General features: G+C 37.4%; 1 protein-coding gene across 1 annotated transcript; it reads left to right on the top strand.

Moving 5' to 3' along the window:
- Window positions 1-989: 989 nt before the first annotated feature.
- Window positions 990-22,482, top strand: LOC133824685 (uncharacterized). Its single transcript, XM_062257647.1, has 2 exons — window positions 990-1,176; window positions 20,668-22,482. Exon 2 carries the CDS (start codon window positions 20,713-20,715, stop codon window positions 22,195-22,197), a length of 1,485 nt encoding a protein of 494 aa, XP_062113631.1. The 5' UTR covers window positions 990-1,176; window positions 20,668-20,712; the 3' UTR covers window positions 22,198-22,482.
- Window positions 22,483-27,983: the final 5,501 nt, after the last annotated feature.

Below are 27,983 nucleotides of genomic sequence, written 5' to 3'. Positions count from 1 at the left end.
TTTTGTCAGTCTTTTCTTTTCTCCACGAGAACATTGTTGAGAAAGCAATAGCTGAAAGTTCAAAAAATATTTATCATTATACAGACTTAAAAAAATATACCCTTGTTATTATTAATATTTTACTTCTTAAAATTTGATATATAAACAATGTTATATATACATATATTTTTGGAAATAATTACATTTCAAAAATATTATTTCCTAAGGGAATTCAACAATGCCTATTATACTAATCGAAAGAAGCTCTCGATTCCCTGCAAAACGTTTGGTCTTATTGTGAGCATCATACAAACTAAAAAAAAATATTAGTTTGAGTGTGAATAAATTTTGTGACTGCAAGTAAAAAATTTGTGACTAAAGAAAAATCATTTTATCTGTGTTATCACTAAAAAGTCTGTGGCTAAAAGTATTGATTACAAAAATCATTATTTATTGTCACTAAATATATTTTTAGTCACAACAAACTTTATTACTAAAAATAATAGGTTATGACTAAAACTACATTAGTGACAACTTATGATTAAGTATGACTTTTTGGTCACATATAATTTTTTGTTAGGATTAAAAATAATATTTAGTCACACAAAATATATGTTATGACTAAAGATGTGACTAAAAAGTATCTTTATTTGTTATTGGATCTCTCTCATCACTCATAAAGAGCCTTTTTTTCACTATTAGAGTTAGTTGGAGCAGTAACCAATGCCCGTCCGTCCCAAATGAAAGATAATTTATTTCAAGGCTGTGAGTAGTCCTAATTCTATTTGCTTCTCCACTGAGTAATAATTTATATCTTTGAAAGTTTAGTGTACCTTCTTGTGCCATGTGATAAATTATTGCTATGCCCTATATTTTGGCACTTATAATCAAATTCTTTAAAGCAGTTGGTTTCCTCATTAATTACCATCTTTGCAACTGTGTTTGTGCTCATCATTTCTGCATTAAATTTTACTAAAGTTCACGCATTGCCCATATCCTTTTAAATACAGTTGTTGGCATAGTTGAGAGTAGGGGTTCTTTCTTATGTGTTATCCTGAACCTGTTTGCACCTAATTACTTAAAAACCCGAAGACCATAACCTTCGCTCTGTAATCATTCTATTTTACCCAACAACAAAAAAAACACTACTAAGACCCAAACGCACCACCTCCCTCCATCTTCTTCAGCTTTGATCTTGTAAGTATTTTTAATTACTTGAGGTTTGTCTTTTAAAATTGCTTTACTTTTATTCTTGATTGCTTACTGCTGCTCAATGCTCATGGATGTATACATATATTGTATTTTTTTTATGTCTATCGATTTTGTTACGAGTTCTTTTATCTTTTTTATGGTTTCAATGTTTTGTTCTAGTGTCAAATACTTAGTACTTAACTGATGGCTTGATGCTAGTTAGTAGTAAACAAAAGTATATATAAAAATAAATTTTGTCCAAGGCTTTCTAGTTAGTATAACAAATAATATCTTTTTGATAGCGAATATATTTTTTGCTATGGAACTTATTTGGTAGCTACTTCGTAGCTATAATATCCGGTCGCTAAAAAGATTTAGTTACCAAAAAATCTGGTAGTAGTGTTCTTTATTTGTTACTAAAAATTTAGTAGCAAAAAATGTTATATCTAGTAGCAAAACCATTAACTTTTGAGTCCACTAAATATAGAGTACATGTAATGCTACATACACACTTCAATTGCACACACTTTTTTACACACACAGTAGAAGAGATGAGGTCAGCATTAAATATGACCTCCCAACCCATAACTACAACAACAAACGCCAACTTTGCCTCGACCTCGGCAGATCCTTCCACCTCAAAACCCTCCAAGGACAACCCTTCCAAAAGAAAGAAAAATGAAGGGAATAATCCCGAGGCAGAAGGAGGAAAAAAAAAACCAAGTCCCTTTTCAGACGGCCTGACCCCATGAGGAACCAAAAGGCAAAGAGAGACTCCAATAAATATTGCAGATTCCATAGAGATGTCAGGCATACAACCGATGAATGCAGACAAATAAAAGACGAGATTGAAGAACTGATCTCGAGAGGATATTTCAGGCAGTATGTGAAAGTCCACCCCAATCAAACTTCCACCAGCCAAAGAGCAGCACCACCACCACCACCGCCTGCTCAGAATAACAACTCCCGGGCAAGGGAGGATGAAAGACCCCCTCCGATTGACGGAGAAGATGTTATAACCATCTCGAGGGGGCCGCATATCGTAGGATTAGGCAAGAATGCCCATAAAGGATATGTGAACAAACTGAAAACTGGTGACGGGTCTCCTTATGAACCCGAACCCAGAGCTCCAAAGCAACAGAGGGTTGAATCTCAACCCATAACTTTTACTGAAGGACGACGCGTCTCATGTACAGTTTCCTCACAATGACCCGCTAGTCATCATCCTTTAGCTCGCAAACAAGAGGGTACACCGAGTCTTGGTCGATAACGGGAGCTCACTGAATATCCTCTACAAGGCTACCTTGGAAAAGATGGGACTCGCGCTTCGTGACCTAAAAGCTTGTGCGACGACGCTTTATGGCTTTTCAGGAGAAGGAATTGCCTGTATGGGATCCATCGAACTCCTGGTAAGCTTGGGTGACTTCCCCGTCTCGATAACCAAGATGATGGAATTTGTAGTAGTGGATCTTCCATCAGCTTACAATGTGTTACTCGGGAGACCGCCCTAGTAGGGCTGGGGGCAGTTACGTCTGTAAGGAATCTGGCCATCAAGTTCCCCACTTTTAGTGGCATCGGGACTCTGAAAGGAGACTAGCTCGCGAGAAGGGAATGCTATAGCATTTCCATAAGAGGAAAGAAGAAAACGAGTGCACAAACACTTGCCATAATTCAAAATAAGGATAGGACAAACGAAGTCGATCCAAGGGTAGAAGAAAGGACTGATCTCGAGCCATTAGAGGAACTCGAAGAAATCAGGCTCGAAGAGGTCAACCCCCCGAAAACTGTGAAGGTAGGAAAAAACCTATCGGAGGAATCAAAGTAGCAATTAATCCGCTTCCTGAGAAAGAACCAGGACGTCTTCGCATAGTCACATTCGGATATGGTGGGAATAAGCCCGAATGTGAAAGCCATGTCCTGAACATCGACAAGAGCTTCCCCCCAAAGCAACAAAAACGAAGACCTCTGGACGATGACAGGAAGAAAGCCTTGAAGGAAGAGGTCGATAAGTTGAAGGCAAATCGATTCATACGAGACGCCTTCTACCCTGATTGAGTTGCCAACCCGGTCTTGGTTCCTAAACCAAATGGAACATGGCGAACTTGTATCGATTACTCAGACCTTAACAAAGCATTTCAAAAAGACTGCTTTCCCCTACCTCGGATCGACCAGCTCGTGGATGCCACAACCAGGCATGGACTTATGTTGTTCATGGACACGTACTCTGGATATAACCAGATTGCCATGCATGCCCCGAACCAAGAGCATACGAGTTTCGTGACAGATAAAGGGTTGTATTGCTACAACGTCATGTCGTTCGGGCTCAAAAATGTTGGAGCCACATACCAACGACTCATAAACATGATGTTCTCCAAACAAATAGGTAATAACATGGAAGTTTATGTTGATGATATGTTGGTCAAATCTAAACATAACAATAACCATGTGGATGACCTCGAAGAATGCTTCACCTTGTTACAAAAGTATAACATGAAGCTCAACCCCCAAAAATGCTCTTTTGGAGTATCATCGGGAAAATTTTTAGGTTTCATTGTTAATGCACGGGGAATAGAGGCTAATCCAGACAAGATCCAAGCGATAATTGACATGTCCTCACCTCGAAATCATACAGATGTCCAGAGTTTGACGGGACGTATGGCGGCATTAAGTAGGTTCATTTCGAAATCTACGGATTGTTGTCTTCCATTTTTCAACCTATTAAGATGAGGCAAAAAGTTTGAGTGGACAGAGGAATGCGAGTTGGCATTCCAGGAGCTCAAGAAGCACCTCGCAGAGCCTCCTATCTTGTCGAAACCTATCACAGGAGAAATTATGTACCTATATCTCACTACAACCGAGCACGCCATCAGCGCTGTACTCGTCCGAGAAGACCAGAAGGTACAAAAGCCAGTATATTATATCAGCAAAAGGTTACTGGGGGCAGAATCGAGATACCCCTTAATGGAGAAACTGACTCTCAGCCTAATTCACTAATCTCGAAAGCTCCGACCTTATTTTCAAGCACACCCCATCCATGTGCTGACTGACCAACCACTACAACAAGTCTTATCAAATCCAGAAGCCTCGGGCCGATTGTTAAAGTGGGCTGTTGAACTCGAACAGTTCGAGATCACTTATCATCCGAGGAAAACCATAAAGGGACATGCCCTGGCAGACTTCATAGTGGATAACCGATGATGAAGTTATAACCCCAGCCCACGAGCTGTGGAAACTTTATGTCGATGGATCCTCCAACGAAAATGGATTGGGGGTGGGAATCATATTGATCACTCCGACTGGAAGCCGATTTCACTCCGCCTTGAGATTTGGCTTCGGAGCATCTAACAACGAGGCCGAATACGAAGCTATATTGGCTGGACTTCGAACAGCCAAGGAACTCAAGGCTAAGGCAATACATTGCTACAGTGACTCACAATTAGTGGTCAACCAAATTTTAGGCGAATACCAAGCTCGCGGAACAAAGATGGTCGCGTATTTGGAAAAGGCGAAAATAACACTCGAACATTTTGAGTTCTTTGTTATAGAGTAAGTTTCTCAAGAACAGAATTTGAATGCAGATGCCCTAGCTAGGCTCGCGACATCTACTGAGGTCGAAGCACTGAATGTTGTGCCAATCGAGCACTTGCCGGCGCCCAATATCAGCGAGCCTGAACAGGAAGATGTTTGCATGATTAACTCAGAGCCGACCTGGATGACCCCAATAGTTAGTACCTTGAGACCGGTATCCTCCCTGCAGAATGGAACCAGGCTCGAAAACGGATGTATCAGATCCCCAGATACATTATTGTGGAAGGAAGGCTATATCGATGATGATACTCTATGCCACTGCTCCGATGTGTGGCTCCGCCCAAAGCCAAGAAAATCCTAGAAGAGATTCATGAAGGATTTTTGTGGAGACCACACTGGGGGGCATAGCCTATCTAAGAAAATTATTCGGCAAGGGTACTTCTGGCTTACCATCAAAATAGACGCGTTTGAATATGTCAAGAAGTGCGATAAATGTTAGTGGTTCGCCACAATCCCACGAGCTCCACCCTCTGAGCTAACTATGATGACCTCTCCATGGCCATTTGCAGTATGGGGAATCGACCTTATAGGCTCGTTGCCAACTGGCAAGTGTGGAGTTAAGTACGTAGTGGTCGCAGTTGACTACTTTACGAAGTGGACTAAGGCCGAACCTTTGGCAACAATTACCTCAAAGAAAGTCTTGGACTTTGTGGTGAAAAACATCATCTGCCGATATGGAATGCCAAGGAAAATAGTATCGGATAACGGGACTCAGTTTGACAATGATTTATTTACCAGTTTTTGTGACAAAAATGGGATAATAAAGAGTTTTTCCTCTGTCGCACATCCCCAAGCAAATGGCCAGGTCGAAGCTATGAATAAGGCTCTCAAATACTCAATGAAAAAGAAATTAGAAGAAGCTAAGGGAGGATGGCCCGAGGAATTGCCACAAGTTTTGTGGGCATATCGAACCACAGCTCGCACTTCAATAGGACACACCCATTTTTCTCTGGCATATGGTTGCGAGGCCATGCTACCAATTGAGATCAAAGTACCCACTATTCAAAGCCATGCTTATGATCAAGCTTCGAACCATTCACAGCTCGAAGTAAGTTTGGATCTCATTGAAGAAAAAAGGGACGAGGCTCAACTGAAGAATGCAGCACATCAGCAGCGAGCCACCCGATATTTCAACAAAAGAGTACGAGAGAGAAGTTTCGGATTGGGAGACCTAGTGTTAAGACGCGTATTCTTAGCCACGCGGGAACCAGCTGCTGGTGTGCTCGGGCCTAATTGGGAAGGGCCTTACCAAATCGAGTCAATTATCTGACCTGGCGTCTACAAATTGACAAGATTAAACGAGGAATTGGTACCACGAGCATGGAATGGCGAACATCTACGACCTTACTATCAATAGTGTAGGAATGATGTCCCTGTAAGCATGCATGTTTATCTTTACTATGCCTTTGTTAATAATTGTTCAATTCTCAATAAAGTTCATTCTCGTTTCAGTATGCTGTATTTTTTGCAAACTCTCTTAATTTAATAACCTATGGTCATACCCATATGATATTAAGGGGGCATTAGTAGTATATATACCGTAAGCTTGAAAAAATAAAAAACATACACGAAAAGATATAAGTGTTTGGATATGACCAAATACGCGAGCTAAGATAATTTGGAAATAATCAAATTATTAAAAGCAAAGTATTTGGATACAATCAAATACACGAGCTAAAATAATTTGGACATTAAAAAATATTGGATGAAACCAAGTTATATAAAATATAAGTGCCTGGATATAACTAAGCACGCAAGCCAGTATGATCTAGATATGACTAGATCAAAAATATAGGTGTATGGATTGCGAACCAAACACGACCTAAAAAGATTTGGAACAAACCAGTCAAAAGTAATCGACACAAGTAGGAAGAATTATTAACCTACTACGAGCAAAGTCGACACCAAGGCTAGAGTATTTTGCAACAAAAAGTTTCAACCTCACAACCTTAGGGAACTACCCGAAGATGAGGAAAAGTAACTAGGGAAGCAGGATACAACTAAACTACCGATCTTACACGCCATACAAGTACTTTCGAGTGCATGGTAAAAGTAAGTTCCGACCTTGACAAGTAACGAGATCAAACACGGATATATCGAGCAACTATGCACAAATGCATTGAAACTCGAGCTTAAATCCAACATGTGTTTGAATTGATAAACAAACACAAAAATAAAATCTTAATATAAAATGCTTGAAATATTTCGACCCAGAAATGTAAAGCAAAAATATTAAAAGTAAAGTCAAAAATGGTATTACGAATATCATAAGTAAATAGCTCTTTTACAAGCTCTAGATTGTTCTTTCCTCAAAGGCATAAAAAGCATAAAAACTATTACAAAAGATTCAGGGGGACGCAGCCCAAGATCGAGATTTAGGAGGCATGAGCAGTTTCCTTAGTCTTCTCAGCATCAGCAGCACTACTCTCACCAGAACGAATAGCATGACTATCCTCCTGAGCAGCTTCCTCCGCATCGAGTTGAGCCTGCCATTTAGCCACGAGTTCTGCCTCGAAAGAGCCTAGGAAGCTGGTATCGAGGTCGGCATTACTAGCCCAGATCCTATGTTAGGAAAAATTAGATTGCCTCAATGGAAATGGTAAGAAAAATACAACTCTATGCAATATATTGCAAATAAATAATGATTGATTAAAAGGAGTGTTACAACTCTATAACTGAAAAATACAAATAAAAGGAGAAGGAGATGTAAGATGATAGAAATAGAAAGTACAACTCTATTACAAAAGATACAAATAAACTAGAAGTGTTTGAACAAAGGAAATAAAAGGATTACAACTCTTAAACAAAAGTACAAGTAAATAGAACAAGAAGAAAAAGAAGAAAAGCAATTGAAGAAAATAAGAACAAGAACAAAAACAATAAACTCTCACTCACACAACCAAAGTGAAGAGTGTTGGGGATCACCAACTTGAACAAGGTTTGAAACCTTTGTCCAAAAGCTTATTTCCCTCTAACTCAAGCACTAAGGGATCTCTCACAGATATTGGAAATGCTTTCTGGAATTATCAAGCCTCAAGGTGTTTCTAGCCAAGTGCTCTAATGGATAGAAATGTTGTGTCTTACAAGTAAGCTATAGGCTCCTATTTATAGAGTTTAGAGACACCCTTTGAATTTCAAATTCCATCAACCCCCATAGCTGTTACCAATGTTTAATTGGATTAATATGGAATTAAAAATGAGATTTGGGAGTTATTTGGGTTTTTTGAGCCGTTCAACAAAGATTGAAATAACTGAAAAATTGGTCAGTTTTGGCCTGTGGCCGCGGCCAGAGACATTAGTGCTGCGGCCACTAGTCTCTGTCCCACAGGCCGCGGCCACCGACCAATTTCAGTACAAAAAATGTGTTGTTTTTCCAAACGGTTCCAAACCCTCCCAAATGATTTTGTAACTCCCAAAACACATTATTGGGGTTAAAATCATATCTCTAACAGCCATATCACATATGGCTTTATGAAATTCATCTCAATGTTGTGTAACAACAAATTTACACAATAAAGGGTAATATTTGGAAGATACAAATTTGTAACACCAAATATGTTACATTATTTGGATATATCTCATATATCTAAATATTGTATCACAAAGAATATTATGCTTTGCAAAATGAAGAACAAAGTGTCTATTATCTAACAATCCAAAATATGAGATATTAAAGATGAAAGACATATATGAAGAAGAAAAATCCATAAACTTTGTTGCATTACAAGGGAAATCAACATACAACATAAATATTATCTAGTTACAAGTTGCTTCATCATGATCTTAATAATCTTATGAAAAAGATTAGAAGCACATAACTAGAATAGAAATTACAAAATAAACAAAATACATACTTGAAAATGCTCTTGAAAACCCAAAATGGAAGAGAGAATGGTTGAAAGAAGATGGTAACCAAAAATTAAGCACCCACCAAATGATCTTGAAAATTCCCTATTTATAGCCAAAATGAGAGTATTAAAATAATCAATTTAAATTAATAAAATTGATTAAATTAATAATAATATGGAAAATATGGGTAAATTTTAGGGTGTAATGATGATTTTGGGGTAAAATTTGTGAAAAAGTTTGGGTAAAAAGTTGGTATTTTTGGACATAAGGGGACAAGGGGACAAAGGAATGTTGGGCTCAAGAAAGAAATGGCATGGAGGCTTGGTGGCAGGCCTAGGTGTAATGACCCACTACTCTAGACTTTGGACCATTAACGACAACTATACATAGACACTTAACTTCTTTAATAAAACTTACAAAAACATACATTTGAAATAACATATCTTTATTAAAGGTTTAAGACTATATAAAATTCATAAGTAGGATATGGGATCCCATTGTTTTAAAACAAAAACATGACATACTGATAATTAAAAAGAGATTACATAATAAAATGCGGAAAAATACATATAAAAACCATAAGAACAAAACTACATCCTTGAATCGAAACTCTCGACTCCTTGAATCCATTCCACCTCAATACACATTCCCAAAGCATCCATGAATCTTTCCCGCCACTATAGCTATTTTCCTGCACATATAAACATAAAAGGAATGAGCCTAATGCCCAGCAAGGAAAATCTAACATATAGACATACACATAAAAATTCATAATGCAACATAAACATACCATAACACTTATGTCACATACATACTATAATGATCATTATTACTTGGGGTCCCATAAACTAAACAAGTCATATGCCCATTAGATTAGTGGGGTCCTGCTAGCTAAGCAAGTCATATGCCCATAATCTAGTTGGGGTCTTGCTAGCTAAGCAGGTCATATGCCCATAATCTATTTGGGGCTTGTTAGTCATATGGGCCATATGCCCAAGTCTACAAACATACTTATCATAACACATTTCATAACATAAAAATCATAAGATAACATATAAAAACATATAACATATAAATTCTATCCTATTTTCCTTACCAAAATAACCGGGATATGGGAACTGATTTGGGACCTTGGAACACTCTTAAAAACCATTTATAATATGGTGAGTATATTTGAAGAAAAGGGATGAAAAGAATGGAAGGACTAAACCATTGAGAATATACTTACCAAAAACTTATGTGCAAGTTCTTAGATTTCCTAACCAAAATAAAGAATAAGGTTAGAAGGCTGAGTAGAAGACTATGAAAACTTAAATAAAATAATACCAATGAACTAGAGTGTGGAAATACCTTGAAGACTTGTAAGACCAATCTAAACCTTGAACCGAAATGCTATAAAATCTTACTTCCCAAGTGTTTGATAAGCTTATGATGATCAAGCTTATGATTCCCAACCCAAGTGTTTACACTCTCACACTCACCTAGCAACTTGCAGCCTCTGAACTTAGAGTAATAGATGAATAAATGGCTGAGTACTAGGTCCTATTTATAGAGTTTAGGAATGAAAAGATCTCATTTAACTTGAATAAAAATAATGGCTTTTTAAGTGAAAATAATTTGAATTATCGTTCAGCAGAGGCTGAAGACTCGTTCAGAAAGGTGCTGGACTTATCAAGAGGTTGAAGGTTTGAATGGGAAACGATTTCGAAAACATTCAAAATGTGCTGAGAGGGGCGATATATCGCCCCCTATAGGCGATATATCTCCTGGGCCATTATGCCCGAGGCAATCGTGCATCGTTTCATGTTTTTCGTATCTTCGTACTGCGATATATCGCCCCCTATAGCTGCGATATATCGGCATACGCTGAATATTTAAACACGAAATTACACATTTTTAGCTTAATTTGAATTGAGTAAACAGCCTTGACTAAGCCCTCTAACGTTTTCAAAGCTGCTGACTGACCTTAGAGCATTCAAATTTTACCCTTAATAAGTTTAATCCTCAAAATACTTAATCATTAATAAACCCATGCATAACATGTGTTATTATCCTATTGGTTCTTATTTAAACTTTATAGTATACCAAATATTATCCTCAATATCAGTCATATTAATCAAACCTTAGGTTAAAATTAATATTCTTAAACTATAGGTTAAACTTAGAAAATCTACAAGTACTACTATGAGTGTCCAAATAATTCCCGGTCTGAACAAAAAATCCACAGTCATAATGATAATACTATTATTACTATTATACTACTATCTAACTTAGCTAAGTAAAGTTCTTGGACTCTACACTAGGGGCTGCTGGTGGCTGAGTTGGGCTTGGCTAGGCCTGGGCTGGCAGGAGGCAACTAGATGGATTGGGCCCGTGGGGAGCAGTTGGGCTGAAGGGCTCGGTTGGGCCTGGTCCGAAGGTGGCAGGGAGAGGCTTCGGTTGGGTGCAGCTGGAGATGAGGCGCTGGGCTGCTGAGCGTGGGCCTGGGCAGGTGCGGCCCAGGGACGGATTGGGCCAGGCGGTAGTGTGGGCTTCGGTGGCACAGGGAGGCGCATGCCCAGCTAGCTGGGGGTCTGGCTGGCAGGCCTGGGCTGCTGAAGGAGCCTTTTAATTTTAAAAAATGTCAAATTTTTATTTCTTTTTTCTATTTAGCTTTCTTTCCTTTCTTGTTTTTCAAGCACAAAATTACAATAAATTCCCCACAAAATAAATATAAAATAAATCATAATAAAATATTTTCAACTATAAAATAACTCAAGTTAATTCTTTGAAAATATTAATTATAACTTAATTTATATTTAACATTTAAGTTCAATAATACAATATTTTTTACCTCAAATTAAACAACAATAATTCAAATAATTAACTACAACATTTTACAACAAAATAACTATAAAAACACACAAAAATATATAAAATCAAAATAAACCCAATAAATTTAAAATTACTTAAAATCTTAACAAATTAATTAAAAACTCAAGAACCAAGCAACAATTAGCATATAAAATGTGGTAAACTAACTCTATTTTGTAGAATTATCACAAAGTTTGCAGTCTAAGATTCATGCATCTGACGCATGGACATCTTATTCTCCCGTCACAGTCTTTGTGTTGTGAGGCCATATTCATGAAAATTTGGAGACCATTCCAATAAGTATCACTAGCACGATTTCTCAATTTCATCCAACTCTTATCAATCGCCATCTAAGAACAAACAATTTGAAAATATTAATTGTGTCAATTGGTTGACTTTGTCGGTGAGCATGTTTACCAATTTTATTTTCTTTTATAAAAAAAAAAAGTTAAAATGAAACAAAATAATATTATCAACAAAATTATATCTAATATTCATATCCTGACCTAGTGGATCCCTTAGAAATAGTAAGCAGACATCTAGTACTCCCCACCTTTTCAAGATATTTGAAGAAATATCTTTAAAAAAATTCGGAATACTAGATTAATACATTGACTCATATTACTATCCACAATGCAGCTACCAGGTCTATATCTATGACATTTAGTTAAAAGAAATAATAACAATTTTTTTGTTATTAGAAATAATAACCGTCATATCCTATCCTGACCCCCGACCCTATAAAGACTCTATCTCGACCCCTGACCCTATAAAGACCCTATCCCGACCCCCGGCCATATCCCAACCCTATCCCAACACTACAAAGACCATATCCCAACCCTATAAAGACCCCCGACCCATAAAGACCCTATCCCGATCCCCGACCCTATAAAGGCCCTATCCCAACCCCCCAACCTTATAAAGACCCTATCCCAACCCCCGACCCTATAAAGAACCTATCATAAACGTCGACCCTATCCCGACCCTCGACCCCCAACCTGATCCCGACCCTATAAAGACCCTATCCCAACCCCTGGCCCTATCCCCGACACTATAAAGACCCTATCCTAACCCCCGTCCCTATCCCGACCCCCGATTCTATCTGAACCCTATGAACCCTATCTTGACCCTATAAAGACCTTATCCCGACCCCCGACCCTATAAAGACTCTATCCCGACCCCCGACCGAATAAAAGACCTTATCCCGACCCCAACCCCGACCCTGACCCTATCTTGACCCTATAAATCTACAAAAAATTGGGCAGCATCTCTCATATACTAATGACCTAGTCATCTGTAAAAAAAAAAAAAAACAATTCAAACAACACACAATAAGTTTCTTCCTTATATCTCCACGACACACAAAAATTTCACAGAACCTACTTTACCAATACATACAAGTTCAGAACCTTCTGATATCACCACAGCACACAATATGTTTCTCAGAACCTACTTCACTATGGATGAATATTTAGGATATTCAAACTCATATAATAATAATAATAAAACAAGAAATAAGAGACACATACAAATTAATAAAAGGATCCACAAGAAAACGTTCCAAATGAAAAGACTCCAAAATTTACTCCTATATATTTTCTCCAAAAAAGAAAACAAAGTTAGTAAAACAAAAAAAAAATTATAACACATACAACATATACGTATATACACCTCACTCACATATACATATATTTACACACACATACACATATATATATATAAACATAATCAAACATATATATAAATATTTATATATAAACACACGGCCACACACATATAAACATATATATTTATACACACAAATATACACATATACACGACAATATTAAAATATAAATACAAAAATGAAATAAATGAAAACATATATATATAATAAAATAATTATATATATAAACTGAAAAAATAAAAAATAAAAAATGAAAACAAACATATATAATTTTTTTTAAAATAAACATATATATTTATATATACCGCAGGCGAGGTGTGGTGGCGACGGGGTGACTCCGGGGTGGCGCAGCGACGGGGTAGGCGGCTTCTGGGAGAGAGAGACAGACAGACTGCGGGAGAGAGAGAGGGGGGACGAGGTGGCTCCCAGAAAGTGGGTGGCTGGGGTGGCGTGGGCTGACGGGTGGTGACTGGGGAGGCGTGGCTGGTGGGTGGAAGAGAATGGGGATTTTGAGAAATGAAGAAGAAGGGTCGGCTCAGAAAGGGTTATGGTGGGGACTATTAGCGACGACATGTGTCACCGCTGATGTTTTTTTAAAACACGTGGAGACTAATGGCGGCGACACGTGTCGCCGCTAATAATCCATTTAACAAATTTGGTAGGGAAATTCCTGCATTTTTTTTGGGTATTTTTTAATTTATTAGGGGCAACTGTGTGTCACACCTAATATAAAAAATTTCGCTGTTAATAATATTGTAAATTTTTAAAATAATATCCAATGTGATATCATCGGCGAACATGCTTTGTCCCAGCTAATATTGGCATTATTAGCGGCGATTTATGGTCGCTACAAATATTGTCGCCACTAAAAAGTATTTTTCTTGTAGTGGCAATCATCCGACACTTTCTTCTTCCCTTACTAATACGGCACTAGCAGCGTACTCCGTGATCGCCAGGTAGATGAATAAAGTTTCTTTATCAATCGGCTTTGACAGGATGGGTGGTTGCACCATATGTGTTTTTAGTGCTTGAAATGCCTGTTCGCACTCCTCCGTCCATTCAAACTTTTTATTACCTCTAAGTAGATTAAAAAATGGGACGCACTTATCTGTTGACTTTGAAATGAATCTACTAAGAGCGGAAATTCTTCCGGTTAAGCTTTGGACATCCTTAATCTTTGCTGGCGATTTCATGTCGATCAGGGCTTTAATTTTCTCGGGATTGGCTTCAATTCCTCTCGAGTTAACTATCAATCCCAAGAACTTCCCTGATCCTACTCCGAAAGAGCATTTAAGGGGATTTAGCTTCATGTGATATATGCTCAAGATGTTGAAGCACTCCTGCAAATCCTTTACATGCCCTTCTGCTTTCTTCGACTTGACCAGCATGTCGTCGACGTAGACCTCCATGTTTGTGCTGATCAACTCCTTAAACATGTGGTTGAGGAGTCGCTGGTAAGTCGCACCAGCGTTTTTCAAACCGAAGGGCATCACTTTGTAACAGTAGAGCCCTGTATTAGTCCAAAAGCTAGTGTGATCTTCATCAGGGGGATGCATACTAATTTGATTATACCCAGAGTAAGCATCCATAAATGAGAGGATCTCATGTCCTACAGTGGCATCGACCAGCTGGTCGATCCTTGGGAGTGGGAAACAATCTTTGGGCAGGCTTTATTTAGGTCTGTAAAATCCAAGCACATACGCCACTTACCATTCGGCTTGGGCACTAGTACGGGATTAGAGACCCATGATGGATAAAACGCCACCCTGATGAACCCATTCTCCTTCAGCTTCTCGACTTCTTCTTTTAAGGCCCTTGATCTATCTTTGTCGAGCAGCCTTATTTTTTGTTGCACTGGTGGAAAACTCTTGTTGATGTTTAGGACATGGCTGATGACTGCAGGATCTATCCTGACCATGTCTTTTTGTGATCAGGCAAAGACCTCTTGGTTCCTCTTTAAAAAATCCACCAGTGCTTGTTTTGTTGTTGTCTCTAAGTTTTTACCGACTTTCACATCTGTTCGGATTTTCTTCATCGAGTTGGACCTCTTCAAGGTCCTCGATGGGTCCCACTTCTTCCTCAAAATCCCCAAAGCGATGATCTAAATCCCTATCCTCACTTTGGGAAACGCCCTATATGGTGACATTATCACCTGAGTGGGCCTGAACATCAGCCGCCATTTGCAACTCCTTTCCGGTGGTGTCTCTCGATACACATTTCTTCGCCTTGGTGATCGAGGCATTGTAGCACTCCCTTGCTTCCCTCTAGTTTCCCAATACGCAACCTATCCATGCGTCTGTTAGGAATTTCATGGCAAGGTGCCATATCGAGATGACGGCTCGTAGGTCGACCAAAATTGGTCTCCTAATTACAGCGTTGTATGCCGAAGGACAATCAACTACTATAAAAGTAGTGAGTAGTGTCCTATTATCAAGTGCGGTGCCTGCTGTAATAGGGAGTCTAATTGACCCTGTTGGGGCGAGCCCTTCTCCGGAGAAATCGTAAATGGTTTGGTTGCATGGCTCCAAGTCCTTCACGAAAAACTTCATTCTTTCTAGCGAAGACTCGTATAGGATATTGACCGAACTTTCTATATCGACCAATACCCTCTTCACCATCATGTTTGCAATATGCACGTCCACGACCAGCGGGTTGGAGTGTGGGAATCGCACGTGCTGGGCGTCGTCGTCAGAGAAGGTTATCAGATCCTCCTCTATTCGAGCCTTTTTCGGTGCTCGATCCTCGACACTCATCATCTCGATGTCCTGGTCATCGCGCAGGGTTTGAGCGTATTGTTCCCTTGCCTTCCCACTATCTCTTACAAGATGTGGGCCTCCGCAGATGGTGAGTAGAGTGCCTGCCACAAGTGCTGGCTGTAAAGGTGGTGAGCGTTTGCGTGCAGGCGCCTGCTCATTGCCACTTTGAGCCTCTCGCTGAGAACCTCCTGCAGCTCGCACATATCTTCTTAAATGTCCCTTCCTTATCAGGAACTCAATCTCGTCCTTCAGCTGGTTACACTCGTTGGTGGCATGCCCGTAGTCATTGTGAAAACTACAGAACTTTGTTGTATCTCTCTTGGAGATATCTTTCCTTATAGGTGCGGGTCGTTTATAAAGCACGTTTGAGCAGGTCGCATGATAGGCCTCAGCTCGGCTTTCGACAAGGGCAGTGTAGTTGGTGAATCTCGATTCATACCGATTGCCTTTGGGGCGCTTACTCTTGGAGGTCGAGGGTTCATTATTCGCCCGCTTTCCACCATTTCTACCATTGCCATTCCAGTTGCCTTTTTCGTTGCCATTGGGTTTTTCCGACCCTTTGGCGGGTTCTTCCTTGGGCCCCTTGTCTTTTGTTGGCGATTTCCCTTCGTTGGCAATCGCGTCTTCGAGCTTGATGTACCGATCAGCTCGATCTAAGAACTCTTGGGTGCTTCTTACCCCATTCTTTCTGAGGCTGCCCCAGAGGGGTGAATGGCGTCTAACCCCCACCAGTTAGGCCATCATCTTACCTTCATCACCCACAGTCTTGGCTCCAGCTGCAGCTCGCATGAAGCGCTGAACATACTCCTTCAAGGGCTCTCCCTCTTTCTGGCGTATCTCGACCAGCTGGTTGACCTCAGTGGGGTGCACGCGACCCGCATAGAACTGTCCGTAAAAGTCCTTTACGAACATTTCCCATGATACTATACTAGCAGGAAGGAACTTAAAGAACCACTCCTGGGCGGTGTCAGACAGTGTTGCAGGGAAGATGCGGCAACGGGCATTTTTGACACCTTTTATATATCCATTTGTATCTCAAACTTATTAACGTGAGATACCGGGTCTCCATACCCGTCAAAATTTGGCAGTGTTGGCATCTTGAATTTACTGGGGGTTTCAGCCATAGCAATCGTCTGTATGAAGGGGGTACCTCTCCTTCGATCGTACTCAATGTGGGATGTTCGCCCCCCGACTAGCTGCTGCACCGCTTGGTTCAGGGCATCGATCTGAGCCTGAGCAGCTTCTGGGATTGTTGGGGCCACTGGTGCCGGGGGAACGTACTCATCATGCATTTCACGGCAGTCGTTAAGTACGTCCCTCAGATCATCATCTCTTCGTCTCTGCTCGCTGGCTCCCAGCCGACTAAAGACGTTCTGCTGCCTTGGCTGCCCCCCAGCGTTATGGCCCCTGGTCGGTCCTTTCTAGGTGGGGGGGCTCTTGCCTCCACCTCTTTCTTCGTTTCTCCGACTAGCATTTCTTCTGCCGGAATCGGCTTCATTGTAGTTGTGGCCATCTCTGAATTGTGGCTGACTATGGTGTGACCGGCTATCCACTTTGTTGCCTCCTCGGGCTGGCATTTCCTGAGTGTGAGGGGGAAGCCTGCACTGGTCGGTGGGTCCCCGGCCATTGTTATGCCATGGGGGGGCCCTGACCGCAGAGCCTGTCTCGGAGTTCCTCCTGTTGGCAGAAGGACGTTGCCCCCTACTCGGTAGATTCGGCTCTTCATCCCCTGGGCATCTAGGGCTGTGGGGCAATTGCCCGGCCCTATTCTGCCTCGGGCGCTATTGATTGCCTCGACCAGCCTGAGATGGAGGTTGCTACTCAGGATCCCTAGGTGGGACATCATCCTGAGCCACAAGCAGCTGCTCCGGCCTTTGAGGGCTTGTCGGCTGGAGCGGAGGACTAGGATTGGGACCCCTTTGAGGCAGCCCGTTTGGTGGCTGATCTGGCTGGGAGGCTAGCGCAGCCTGATTCCTAGCCAGCTAGATAGCTGCTTCAAGGGCGGCCATGGCATCCCTCTGCCGACGATCCATCTCAGCCTGTCGCTCGCTCAGCTCCTGACGTTGGCGCTCTATTTCTCTTTGCTGCGACGCCATTATCTCTGCACCATTCTCTTGATTGGCCCTCAGATTGGCCAGCTCATCCTGCAACACCCCCAGCATTGTCTTCAATGTTTCAAAATCTAACTCCTCCTCATCAAACTCCAAATGTGGTTCGTCCTCAGCCACATTTGGGGGAGGAGGATGGGATGATGCAGCGCCAGTGGCCTGTCCGGTCCTCTTGGATGTTTTTGCCATTAGATTCTTTCACAATCTCTCAATGAAAGCACCAAAATGTTGACCCTCGAATTGGTCAACGACACGGAGTCAAATATACGACAAAATATGAAACGACACTTGGAAAGATAATCTAATGGGAAGGGAAAAAACACCAAGGAATTATAGTGGTTCAGCCCCAATGATTGGTAATGACCTACGTTCACTTAGTGATATTGTTATTATTGAATCTTAAAGTTGTGATCAAAGAACTAGGGTTCTTGAGTTTCACAAACCTTAGATGTAGTACAATAAGACGATGAACAACTCACTTTAGCTTTTTCTCTCTCAATCTTAAGCAAAAAAGCTCAAATTCAAAAGTCCCTTCCTTGAGCTATTTCATGCATATTTATAGGCTCAAGGAGGGTTACACATGCTAACGTATCCTATCTTTCCTTAATAATCGCATATCAATGATAATTATGAAGAAATATTCAAATGCAGTTAATATTGGATTACAACTTAAGAAGGAAATAAATCAGGCTTCTCGATCAGCCTGGTCGTATCAAAAATTATCACTGACGATGATGTGTGCTTCTGGTCGATAGTCGAACAGCACCTTTGCCCTTTAATTACACCACGTGTCAATCCACGTGTGAGAAATCTTTGCCACGTCATCAATAACCATTTTTGGGTAAACACGTAGCATTCTCATGAACATGATATGTAAATATTTGAGTCTATTGTAATGTCGTCGCAATACGTCTTTTTAAAAGATGAATTTTGACCCTACGATGATGATGCTATTTTTGTGATAGGACAAAGCGATGTAACATACTACGACGATGACTTTTCGTTGCAGTAGACCTTTCACATAATTTTTTAAATTAATTAAGGGATATTTGCGGCATAACTATCCAATGTTTGGGGAAAATACCTGACATGGACCCAATTTTTTTTTAGTGGGTAAAGTACCCAAAATCAGTAAAACTGTGATTCCGTTAAATTCGGTTACTTAGGGTTCCATTGCTGTATTATTAGGGACACGTGTAAGGCCTAGATCAAACCACACTTTTATTTATTTTAAAATTAAAAAAATAATTAAAAAATACATTTTAAATTTAATAAATTTAATAAAATTATATAAAAATATATTTTTAATAAAAATATTAAATCTGATTTTAACTTTAAAAAAAATTAAAAATCCTAAAACTATGTGACCTCTCTCTCTTCCCCGATCTATATCTCTCCCTCTCCCTCACCTTCCCACGCAGCCTCTTCTTCTTCCTCGGCACCGGCGATGGAGGCAAGCCACAACGAATCTGAACTACAGGAGGGAAACGTACCGGACCAAACCCATACACCAACTAATGGTGGAGGCCATTGCTTTCAACTGTCAACAACAATGGTAAAGTCTTTTTTATTTTCTAAGCCATAAATTCTCATACCTGAAAGCTCACAAAATCCCAGCAATGGAAGTGGCGTGGTGGAGGCCATTGCTTTCACTAACCCGGGTCTTGTCTCTCATCATTCACGAAGAATGTGTCTCAGCTCCGTCGTGCAAGACTGTTCCCTCCCACAAATTTGAATCTAAATTCACCCAAGAAGGCCACCCCGATGACTCAAGGTCATGATGGTCGCGTGGGAAGGTGAGGGAGAGGGAGAGATAGAGATCCGGGGGAAGAGAGAGAGGTGACATAGTTTTAGGATTTTTAATTTTTAATTTTTTTTAAAGTTATAATCAGATTTAATATTTTTATTAAAAATATAATTTTATTAAAATTTAAATGTTTTTTTTTAATTTTAAAAAAAATTAAAATGTGGTTTAATCTAGGCATTACACATGTCCCTAACAATACAAGAACAGAACCCTAAGTAACATAATTGGATGGAATTACAATTTTACGAATTTTGGGTACTTTAGCCACTAAAAAAAAGATTAGGTCAATACCAGGTATTTTTCTTAAACATTAAATACTTATGCCGCAAATATCCTATTAATTAATTTTAGGTTCTTAATCAGATAATTTTATTTTCAAAATAAATAATAATATAACAATAGAAATAATAATATAATTTAACAGCTAAAATTCATATACTAATAATTAGTGTCAGCACACATAATATTCATATTAACTAAAGTTAAACGCAAAAAATGTAACATAAAACTAATAATTAAATGTATATTTTTCTAGCATATATAAATCTAATAGGCTCCTAAATTCATCTCGTCTTTATCATTATTGTTTAGACTATTCTAGTGGATGCTTAGCCTATGTTGGCGCATATAATTGTGTCAACAAAGCTATATTGTGAACTATTTTATTTTCATCTATTGTTACCAATAAAAATGAAAATGAAAAATTGGTAAGGTATTCTTAAAATGAAAAAGAATATATATATCCATGTACATAAAATTAATTTTTGAAGTAAATAAACCATTTCTATGCATTCAGACTCAAGATTAATACACTTATATTGGAAATACTTTCCTTGATTGATTTCGTTTTGAACTATAATTTATCTATAGAGTGTGAAGGATCCTAAAGTAACTCATCGAGTAAAACGGTAAAGGATGGCATGCTACGATGATGATGATGATGAAACGTGGGAAATAATAAAGTATGTGGAAGACAAGTTAAAGAGAAATGAGATCAAGGTTGTTGATAATCATCTTCGACCAATTACAAAGTCAGAGACTAGTCAAGAAATCTCGATTAAAATCAACCAATTACCAGAAACGGAATATGAAAATCTTGTCATTACTTATAAACCTGATGAGCAATGGTTGTCAGACTTTTATAGCGAAACCGAGGGCGACGAAGAAAGTAATTTCTCTGTTCGATATCAATCAGCAGTGTGGTCCATTGACAGTAAATTGAGAAATAGTATGACGAAAAAGTTCATCGAATCGTTGAGCATGGACAAGACAGGAAAGATTTTACTCGAAAAAATCAATAATGATATCCAGAACTTGAAAGAGCACCCATATCGTACAGATCAGGAATTGCCCAGGATGTTTTTCTTGGATGGATGTGCAATTTTACAATTCATACATAGCTATCTTCATAAGGAATTAGAAGAGTTTGACATTGGTATTGTCAAAAGAAGAGTTATCCGGGACAACTTGTTTGAAAGTGACAGTCAAATCCCCTTCCGAGTCCTTGAAATTTTGGTGAGCTTGACCAATGACCCGGACCAACTGAAAATAGATATTGTCAATTTCATTTACATCAACAATATCACGAGCACGAAGGTTTCGCCAGTTATATGCCCCAGTAGCAGTCTCAAACAATGGGAGGACATTGTTCAAATCAAAACCGGAACTGTTAACCTCTGTTACCTTCTGTACTTGTTAATCACATCTGGTGATGGCAATATTATCTCTAGCGACAAAAATAGCAAAAATGAAGAAAATAGTAATGGAAATGTTTCATGTTTCCCTAGTTTCCGCGGGCAAAGACCAAAACCAAAGGACACCAGGTATGATATTATTGATAACAATGGATTTTTTCGCAATGTCCAGGAGCTTAAATCAGCAGGGATAGAGTTTAAGCCCAATAGTTTTGGCTTGGGAAACATATCTTTCAGTGGTAAATGTTTTAACCTCACAGGGCATCTTATACTTCCTCCATTAACGGTGGATGAAAGGACACGGGGTAAGCTAAATAAGCTTCTATACTACGAGAAGATTTTTAAGGATGAACATCATGTGGTTACTTCTTATGTAAAATTTATGGATATTCTCATTGATAGTGAACAAGATGTTAAGGAGTTAAGAGCATCGCGAATACTTCAAAACCGTCTCAGTAGCGATAAAGATGTGGCTAATTTGTTTAATGAATTGGGTTCTGGACTCAATGAGCCACCAGAAGACTATTATTCGGATGTCAAGATTAAGATACAAACTCATTGCGAGAGAAGGTGTGCCATTTGGCTGAGCCAAGTCTATCAGCAATATTTTAGTAACCCATGGGCTATCATAGGTCTCACAGCAGCTGTAATGGTGCTTTTTTTAACTTCCGTTCAAACTTGGTACGCTGTCAATCCCAAAAAGTGAAAGCTAGCTACCTACCATGGTCAACAGTTTGTTCTACTTTATCTATTGCTATGGGGTTGTTTGGCTTTTGTGTGCACTACAAATATTCTATGATGGGGAAGATCGAGTTGTTTGCGAAATTACGTTGCTTTGCTTGTGTTGTGATTTCATTGTGTTTGTCTATTGTAATGTTGCTTTTTGTATTAGTTTGATTCACTGGTGTGAATGTTATGTTAAGACATCTATTATTGTGTGAATGTGATGTATCACTATAAGATAATAAATTGGATATTTTGATCCTTGACACTGAAGTGTAGAATGTTTTTTAATTGATTTTAAACGTCTTTGGCCAATTCCAACCGAGTGACGAAAACAATTTTGAATATGTATTGCACAAAATATGGAGTCCAACCCTGTGCCAAAGACAAAGATGAGAAAGAGTTGATGAAGAGATAGGAAGGAGATGTACAAAAGTTTTTTGATGTTCTTTGACTTCCCCATTAGAGAGCTTCTAAGGTTCACATTTATACAAAATACACTTTTTGCATCACATACAGAGACTAGCTGGCCCAGTGTAGGCTGAAGGCCACACTAAAAAAAATATTTAAAAGAAATGAGGAAATTACATTTTATATATGAAATTTTTAATTGAGTTTGCAAAATTAAGGCTTTTTCTCAAAAAAAAATTAATCTATAGTTTTTTTTTTTTAAGAATTTTCACTTTTATGGGTTTATTTTCCCATATTTTTGTATAAAAGTTGATTTATGTCATAGTTTTACTCTTAATCAAGTTTTATTAATTTAGAAGGGTATATTTGTAATTTGATTATTATTATTTTTAGTTTATTTGATTTTTTATATTAATTTTATATAATTATTTTTATATTAAATTTTTCTTTGGCTGTTTTGTAAATTTTTTTGTAATATGAATTGTGTTTATCATTATTTTCATTTATTATAAACATTTTTTTCTATTTTTTTTTTAGATTGTACGTTTTTATTTCAAAGTCTGGGTAAGATAACTAATTACTTTATTGATTTTTCACAATTATTATGTAAAAAAAAAATCCTAGAGCTAGGTTAAATAACATGTATCAAGAGAGTAACATTATGCCATAAGAGGATTGATCAGTTACCATACGAGGGGTGACGAGTTACTTATATTGAATATGAAAAGAAACATTAAATTTGAAGGAAAAAAAAAGACCTGATCTGATCTGATCTTATAACCCAAAAATATACACACATATCAGAACGTGGAGGTAACCAGTTACCATAAAGAAACCCAGAAATATAAACCCATGCCAGAACGTGAAGGTAACCTGTTACCATAAAGAACCTGAAAATATACACATATCAGAACGTTATAAGGTAACCAATTACCTATTGCAGATCTGATGATAGAAAAAAAAACCCAGAAGTATACACACATACCAGAACGTGAAGGTAACTGGTTATCATAAAGAACCCAAAAATATAAACACATATCAGAACGTGAAGGTAACCAATTATCTATTGTAGAAGAGAGAAACAAAATAGATCCAAAGAAAAAAAAACGAGTTTTGATCTATAACTCAAGAAGAAGAAAATATATCTGTAATAATATGAGCAATTGTTTACCTAAACTTAAAAAAAAATTACAATTTAGTTCCAGATCTAAAATAAAAAGTTTAGACATAGAAATAAAATATATGATTTGAAAATTGAAAAAAAGAGTAAGAATAGTTGGTCGGAGAAGGAGGTCGGAGAAGAGGGCAAATATTGCAGTAGAACATGGCTGGAATTGATTTGATTTTTGGAGAAGAGGATCATGAATTTTCTTGCCAGAGGGGATGCCACGACTGAGTTGTGGTTGATTGGATCTTAAGATGGCGCCGGAGCTGGAACAGATTTGCGTTGGAGCTAAAGGAGATTTGTGCCGGGCGGAGGTGGAGGGGATTTGTTGGCTGGGTTTTGAGAGAGAAGAGGGTTTGTGCGTGGGTTTTGAGAGAGAAAGTGGGTTTGAGAGAGATGAGTGGAATGTTAATTTACAATAGTCCTATGTTTGGCTGAAGTGTTTTGGTTTTAAATTTAGCTATTATATTTACTTAGCTAGTAATTGTGTTTCACATACTTTATTTTTTTTCTTTAATAAATTTTCCCATACAAATTAGGAAAAGTATAATCCTCATTTTTTTTGCACAATAATAGTATAAAAGCCATTTTTTTTAAATCCCTAAAAAAATATATATTATTGTTTTAATTGAATAATTATCCACCTAAATATTAAGAAAAGTTCCCACAAATTTATTTTATAACAATTAAACCTCACAAAATAAAATAAAACCATCAAAAGTAATTATAATTTATGTTTGAAATAAGCAATCAATTATAATATTCATAACAATTATTAATAACAATTAGTATATATGTATTTTTTTTATTCCAAACCCCCTCTAAAAAAAATCTTAGATTTGTCACTGGTCACGTAAAATACGTTGTTCGGTGCTGTAAAATTAAAAAATTCTATAGCATTGAGCATTTTCTGATGCATTAAATCTCTATATTTTGAGCTAAGGCATTATCTAATGCCATAAAAAAGTAAAAATTAGAGTCCATGAGTCCCAAATAAAAAAAATATATAGATAATCCCTAAAAAAAATCATGTCTCTCTTTGAGATCAAAATGTCGCTTTTGATCTCAATAGGGCCCAAGACTTGTCGTCACCTAGGCGCTATAAATGTTACTAGAGCTAGGTGGTTGTATTTCTTGGGCGCCTAAGGCTTTTGATGTGGCTAGATAGTCTTCCTTATCTCGACCTTATTGTCATTCTTTTCTCAGTCCAAACTCCACTCTCAGTTTTTCTTTGTTTCTTTTCTCTCCTCTAGTGAACTCTAATACATTGATTGAGGCCTATGTACACTATTTAATTCTTTTGTTATTTGCATACTATCATCATTTGAGTAATAACTTTCGTGATATATACATAATTTTTAATTAAATAAATAAATTTCAATTTAGTTTCAAGATTTGTTTTAATATATGTTATTTTATATACAAATTTTTAATTTGTAAATTGAATTTTTATTATAATTATAATTTATTGTTTATTTACTAAATAAATTGTAATTGGTTTTGGTCAATTACACATGTTCCACATGGGACCTGTTTTAGTTAAAACTAAATGTTGACAAATATATCTTACCTATTATATAAGTGGCTATCTAACAAAGTTTAGTATTTAACGGATTTTGGTATGTTTTAACAGAATTTGTTACGAATTTATATATAATATAAGTGCCTATTGGATGGAAATTTGTTTTGCTTAACAGATTTGGTTGTGCCAAATTGTTAGTTTTAACCGATTTTGTCAAATATTAACAACTTTCAAGAGATGCAATTGTTTCAAATACTGATAACACTCTTCAATAGATGCAATGGTTACTAATCAATGAATAAGCAGTGTCTTTTGGTTTACAACTTCTCAAAGAGAGTTATAAAGTGGAAACTATTCAGTGAAGCAGTGTGTATTTTGCTTATCCTATTAATAACATTTGAAAGAAAATAAAAAAAAACACCACTCCAATCTTCATCCAAACAGACGACTACTCAAACTTCTACATCCATATTGAATCTTCAAATAAATGAAAATGACTCCTCAATCTTTCATATGTAATTATTTAAATATCGAATTATTTCTACAAATAGAGTTTTTTCCTTCTGTGTGCACTATTTTTGCAATGTAATATTTAAGTTGGTTTCCTCAAACCCACCATAACCGCAACCCCTGGAAGAAATTCAAATGGCGCTCAATAAGGCCAAGTAAATCGTCTCCTCTCACCCTGTCGTCATCTTCAGGTCCTTCTCTTTTATGTCTTTTCCTTTTCTCTTAATTTTTTATTTTTATTATCACAAACTTCAATTTTCTTTAATTTAGAACACAACCCAACTCATCAAATATCGTAAATCTTTTAGAAGAAGGGTAAAAAAAATCAATTTTGGCTATTGACCTTGATTCTGAAAATTGGATTTTTTTTCTTTGTAATTTGCGTGTAAAATATAGAAAATTTTTCACTGTTGTGACTTTGGGGCAAGTAATAATTCTTTCTTCTTTATATCTCATAATAAAAATAATTATATAAACACTAATTTTGGTTTTAACCTCAATTTATGGTTGTAAAACTTTTTGTGGTTACTGTGAAAGGGTTAAGCAATTGGTGACTCAAGTGGGAGCTTCTTACAAAGTCTTTGAACTGCATGAAGAAAGTACTTATGTCGTTTTCTGTAGGAAAATCCCTATTCTGACCCTACACCAACTCACAAAATCATTAGAAACACAAGGTATATTCGAACCACATCATTGATGACCTTTCATAGATATATTCGGACCACCTCTACCACACATGTATCACACATGCACAGTAACAATTAGAGTCAATGTTTACCCTAACTCTTCTTTACTCTTTCAGATTTAAACAAAAAACAATCACAAGCTTCAGAGAAACACAAACCCAAAAGACTAAGGCAACAAGTCAGAATCAAAAATGGGTGAAAAGAAAACAAAGACATAGATCTTATCGAGGTTCACCCTAATATAGTACACAACCATAAAAAATTTCCCTGATTTTGTTTTCATATATATATTTGGTGATTAGCAAGAAGTACTCAATTCATCAAAATCAAGAAGTATGGCCAAGTTGTTGATAATAACTACTGCTGATGATGAAGAGACTAGAAGAAACAATCGTGAAGAAGTGGTTAAGAAAATTATAAGAGATACAATGGTGGTTGTGAATGCATCGATTCGTAAAATACATATGAAACTTGATGAAGATGTTAGAGACGAATGGAAAATGGAGGACAGAATGAATGCATACACGTAAGTATATATATATATATGTAAATATAATATTCCCTTTTGATTTTCAAAGTTTAAACATATATTAATAATAGATTGCGTTAATTATATTTTAACATATTACCCATTTCCATGTTATACAGAGCTGGTTACAACATTTTCTGTACGAAAGACATACATGGTTTTTGGCATTATGTAATTCGTGAGTTTTATGATAAATATGAGAGCATTTTGACACAAAGGATTTCAAACTATGTAAGCTCCGTGACTTAATTCATAGGTTTTTTTTTAAACTAGAATAAAAATGAAATCATATAGATTCTTTATTAAAAACATGATATTATTAAGTTTGTGTGTTGGTGTAGGTGATTCCTTCATTGGAAGATATGTACGGCGAAGAGTTCATGATTGAAATTGTGATACAATGGACAGAGCTAGAACAATACAAAAGATATCTTCAGATAATATTTGCTCGTGTGGAGAAAGTTGCAGCGCATTTACATCTAGAAAATCATTCATTGATTGATATTTGTAAAACTCAATTCTGTGACAGGGTATATATATATATATATGTTCCAATTATCTTAAAAGAAAAAGAAAAATTATTTGATTTTTAATTTTTTAAGTGTTGATGTTTTTTTTTCTTTTACTTTTCAGGTCTGGGATAGGTTCCACACTGAAATCGACTTTTCGGTAACTAAGATGGTAAAACAATCATCGCCATCATTTCTTGTTTTTATTTAATTGTTTATATATTTTTAACAAGATAATAATTAATTATATGTGTTATATATAACACAGAAGGAGGCAGGGGTGTTTAGCAATGAAAATCCATTGAAGAATGACCTGATTCAACTCTTCACTGACATGGAGAAAGTACGTCCCAATGAACGATTTCAGACGACTTATGATATTGTCAAACAGCAGTAGAATTTCGATCGTGCCCAAAATTATTGAAGATTTCGTTGGA

This window comes from Humulus lupulus, chromosome 3, assembly GCF_963169125.1.
Source record: "Humulus lupulus chromosome 3, drHumLupu1.1, whole genome shotgun sequence".
In the NCBI taxonomy this organism is placed as follows: domain Eukaryota; kingdom Viridiplantae; phylum Streptophyta; class Magnoliopsida; order Rosales; family Cannabaceae; genus Humulus; species Humulus lupulus.
This window is presented reverse-complemented; position numbering and strand designations above follow the sequence as displayed.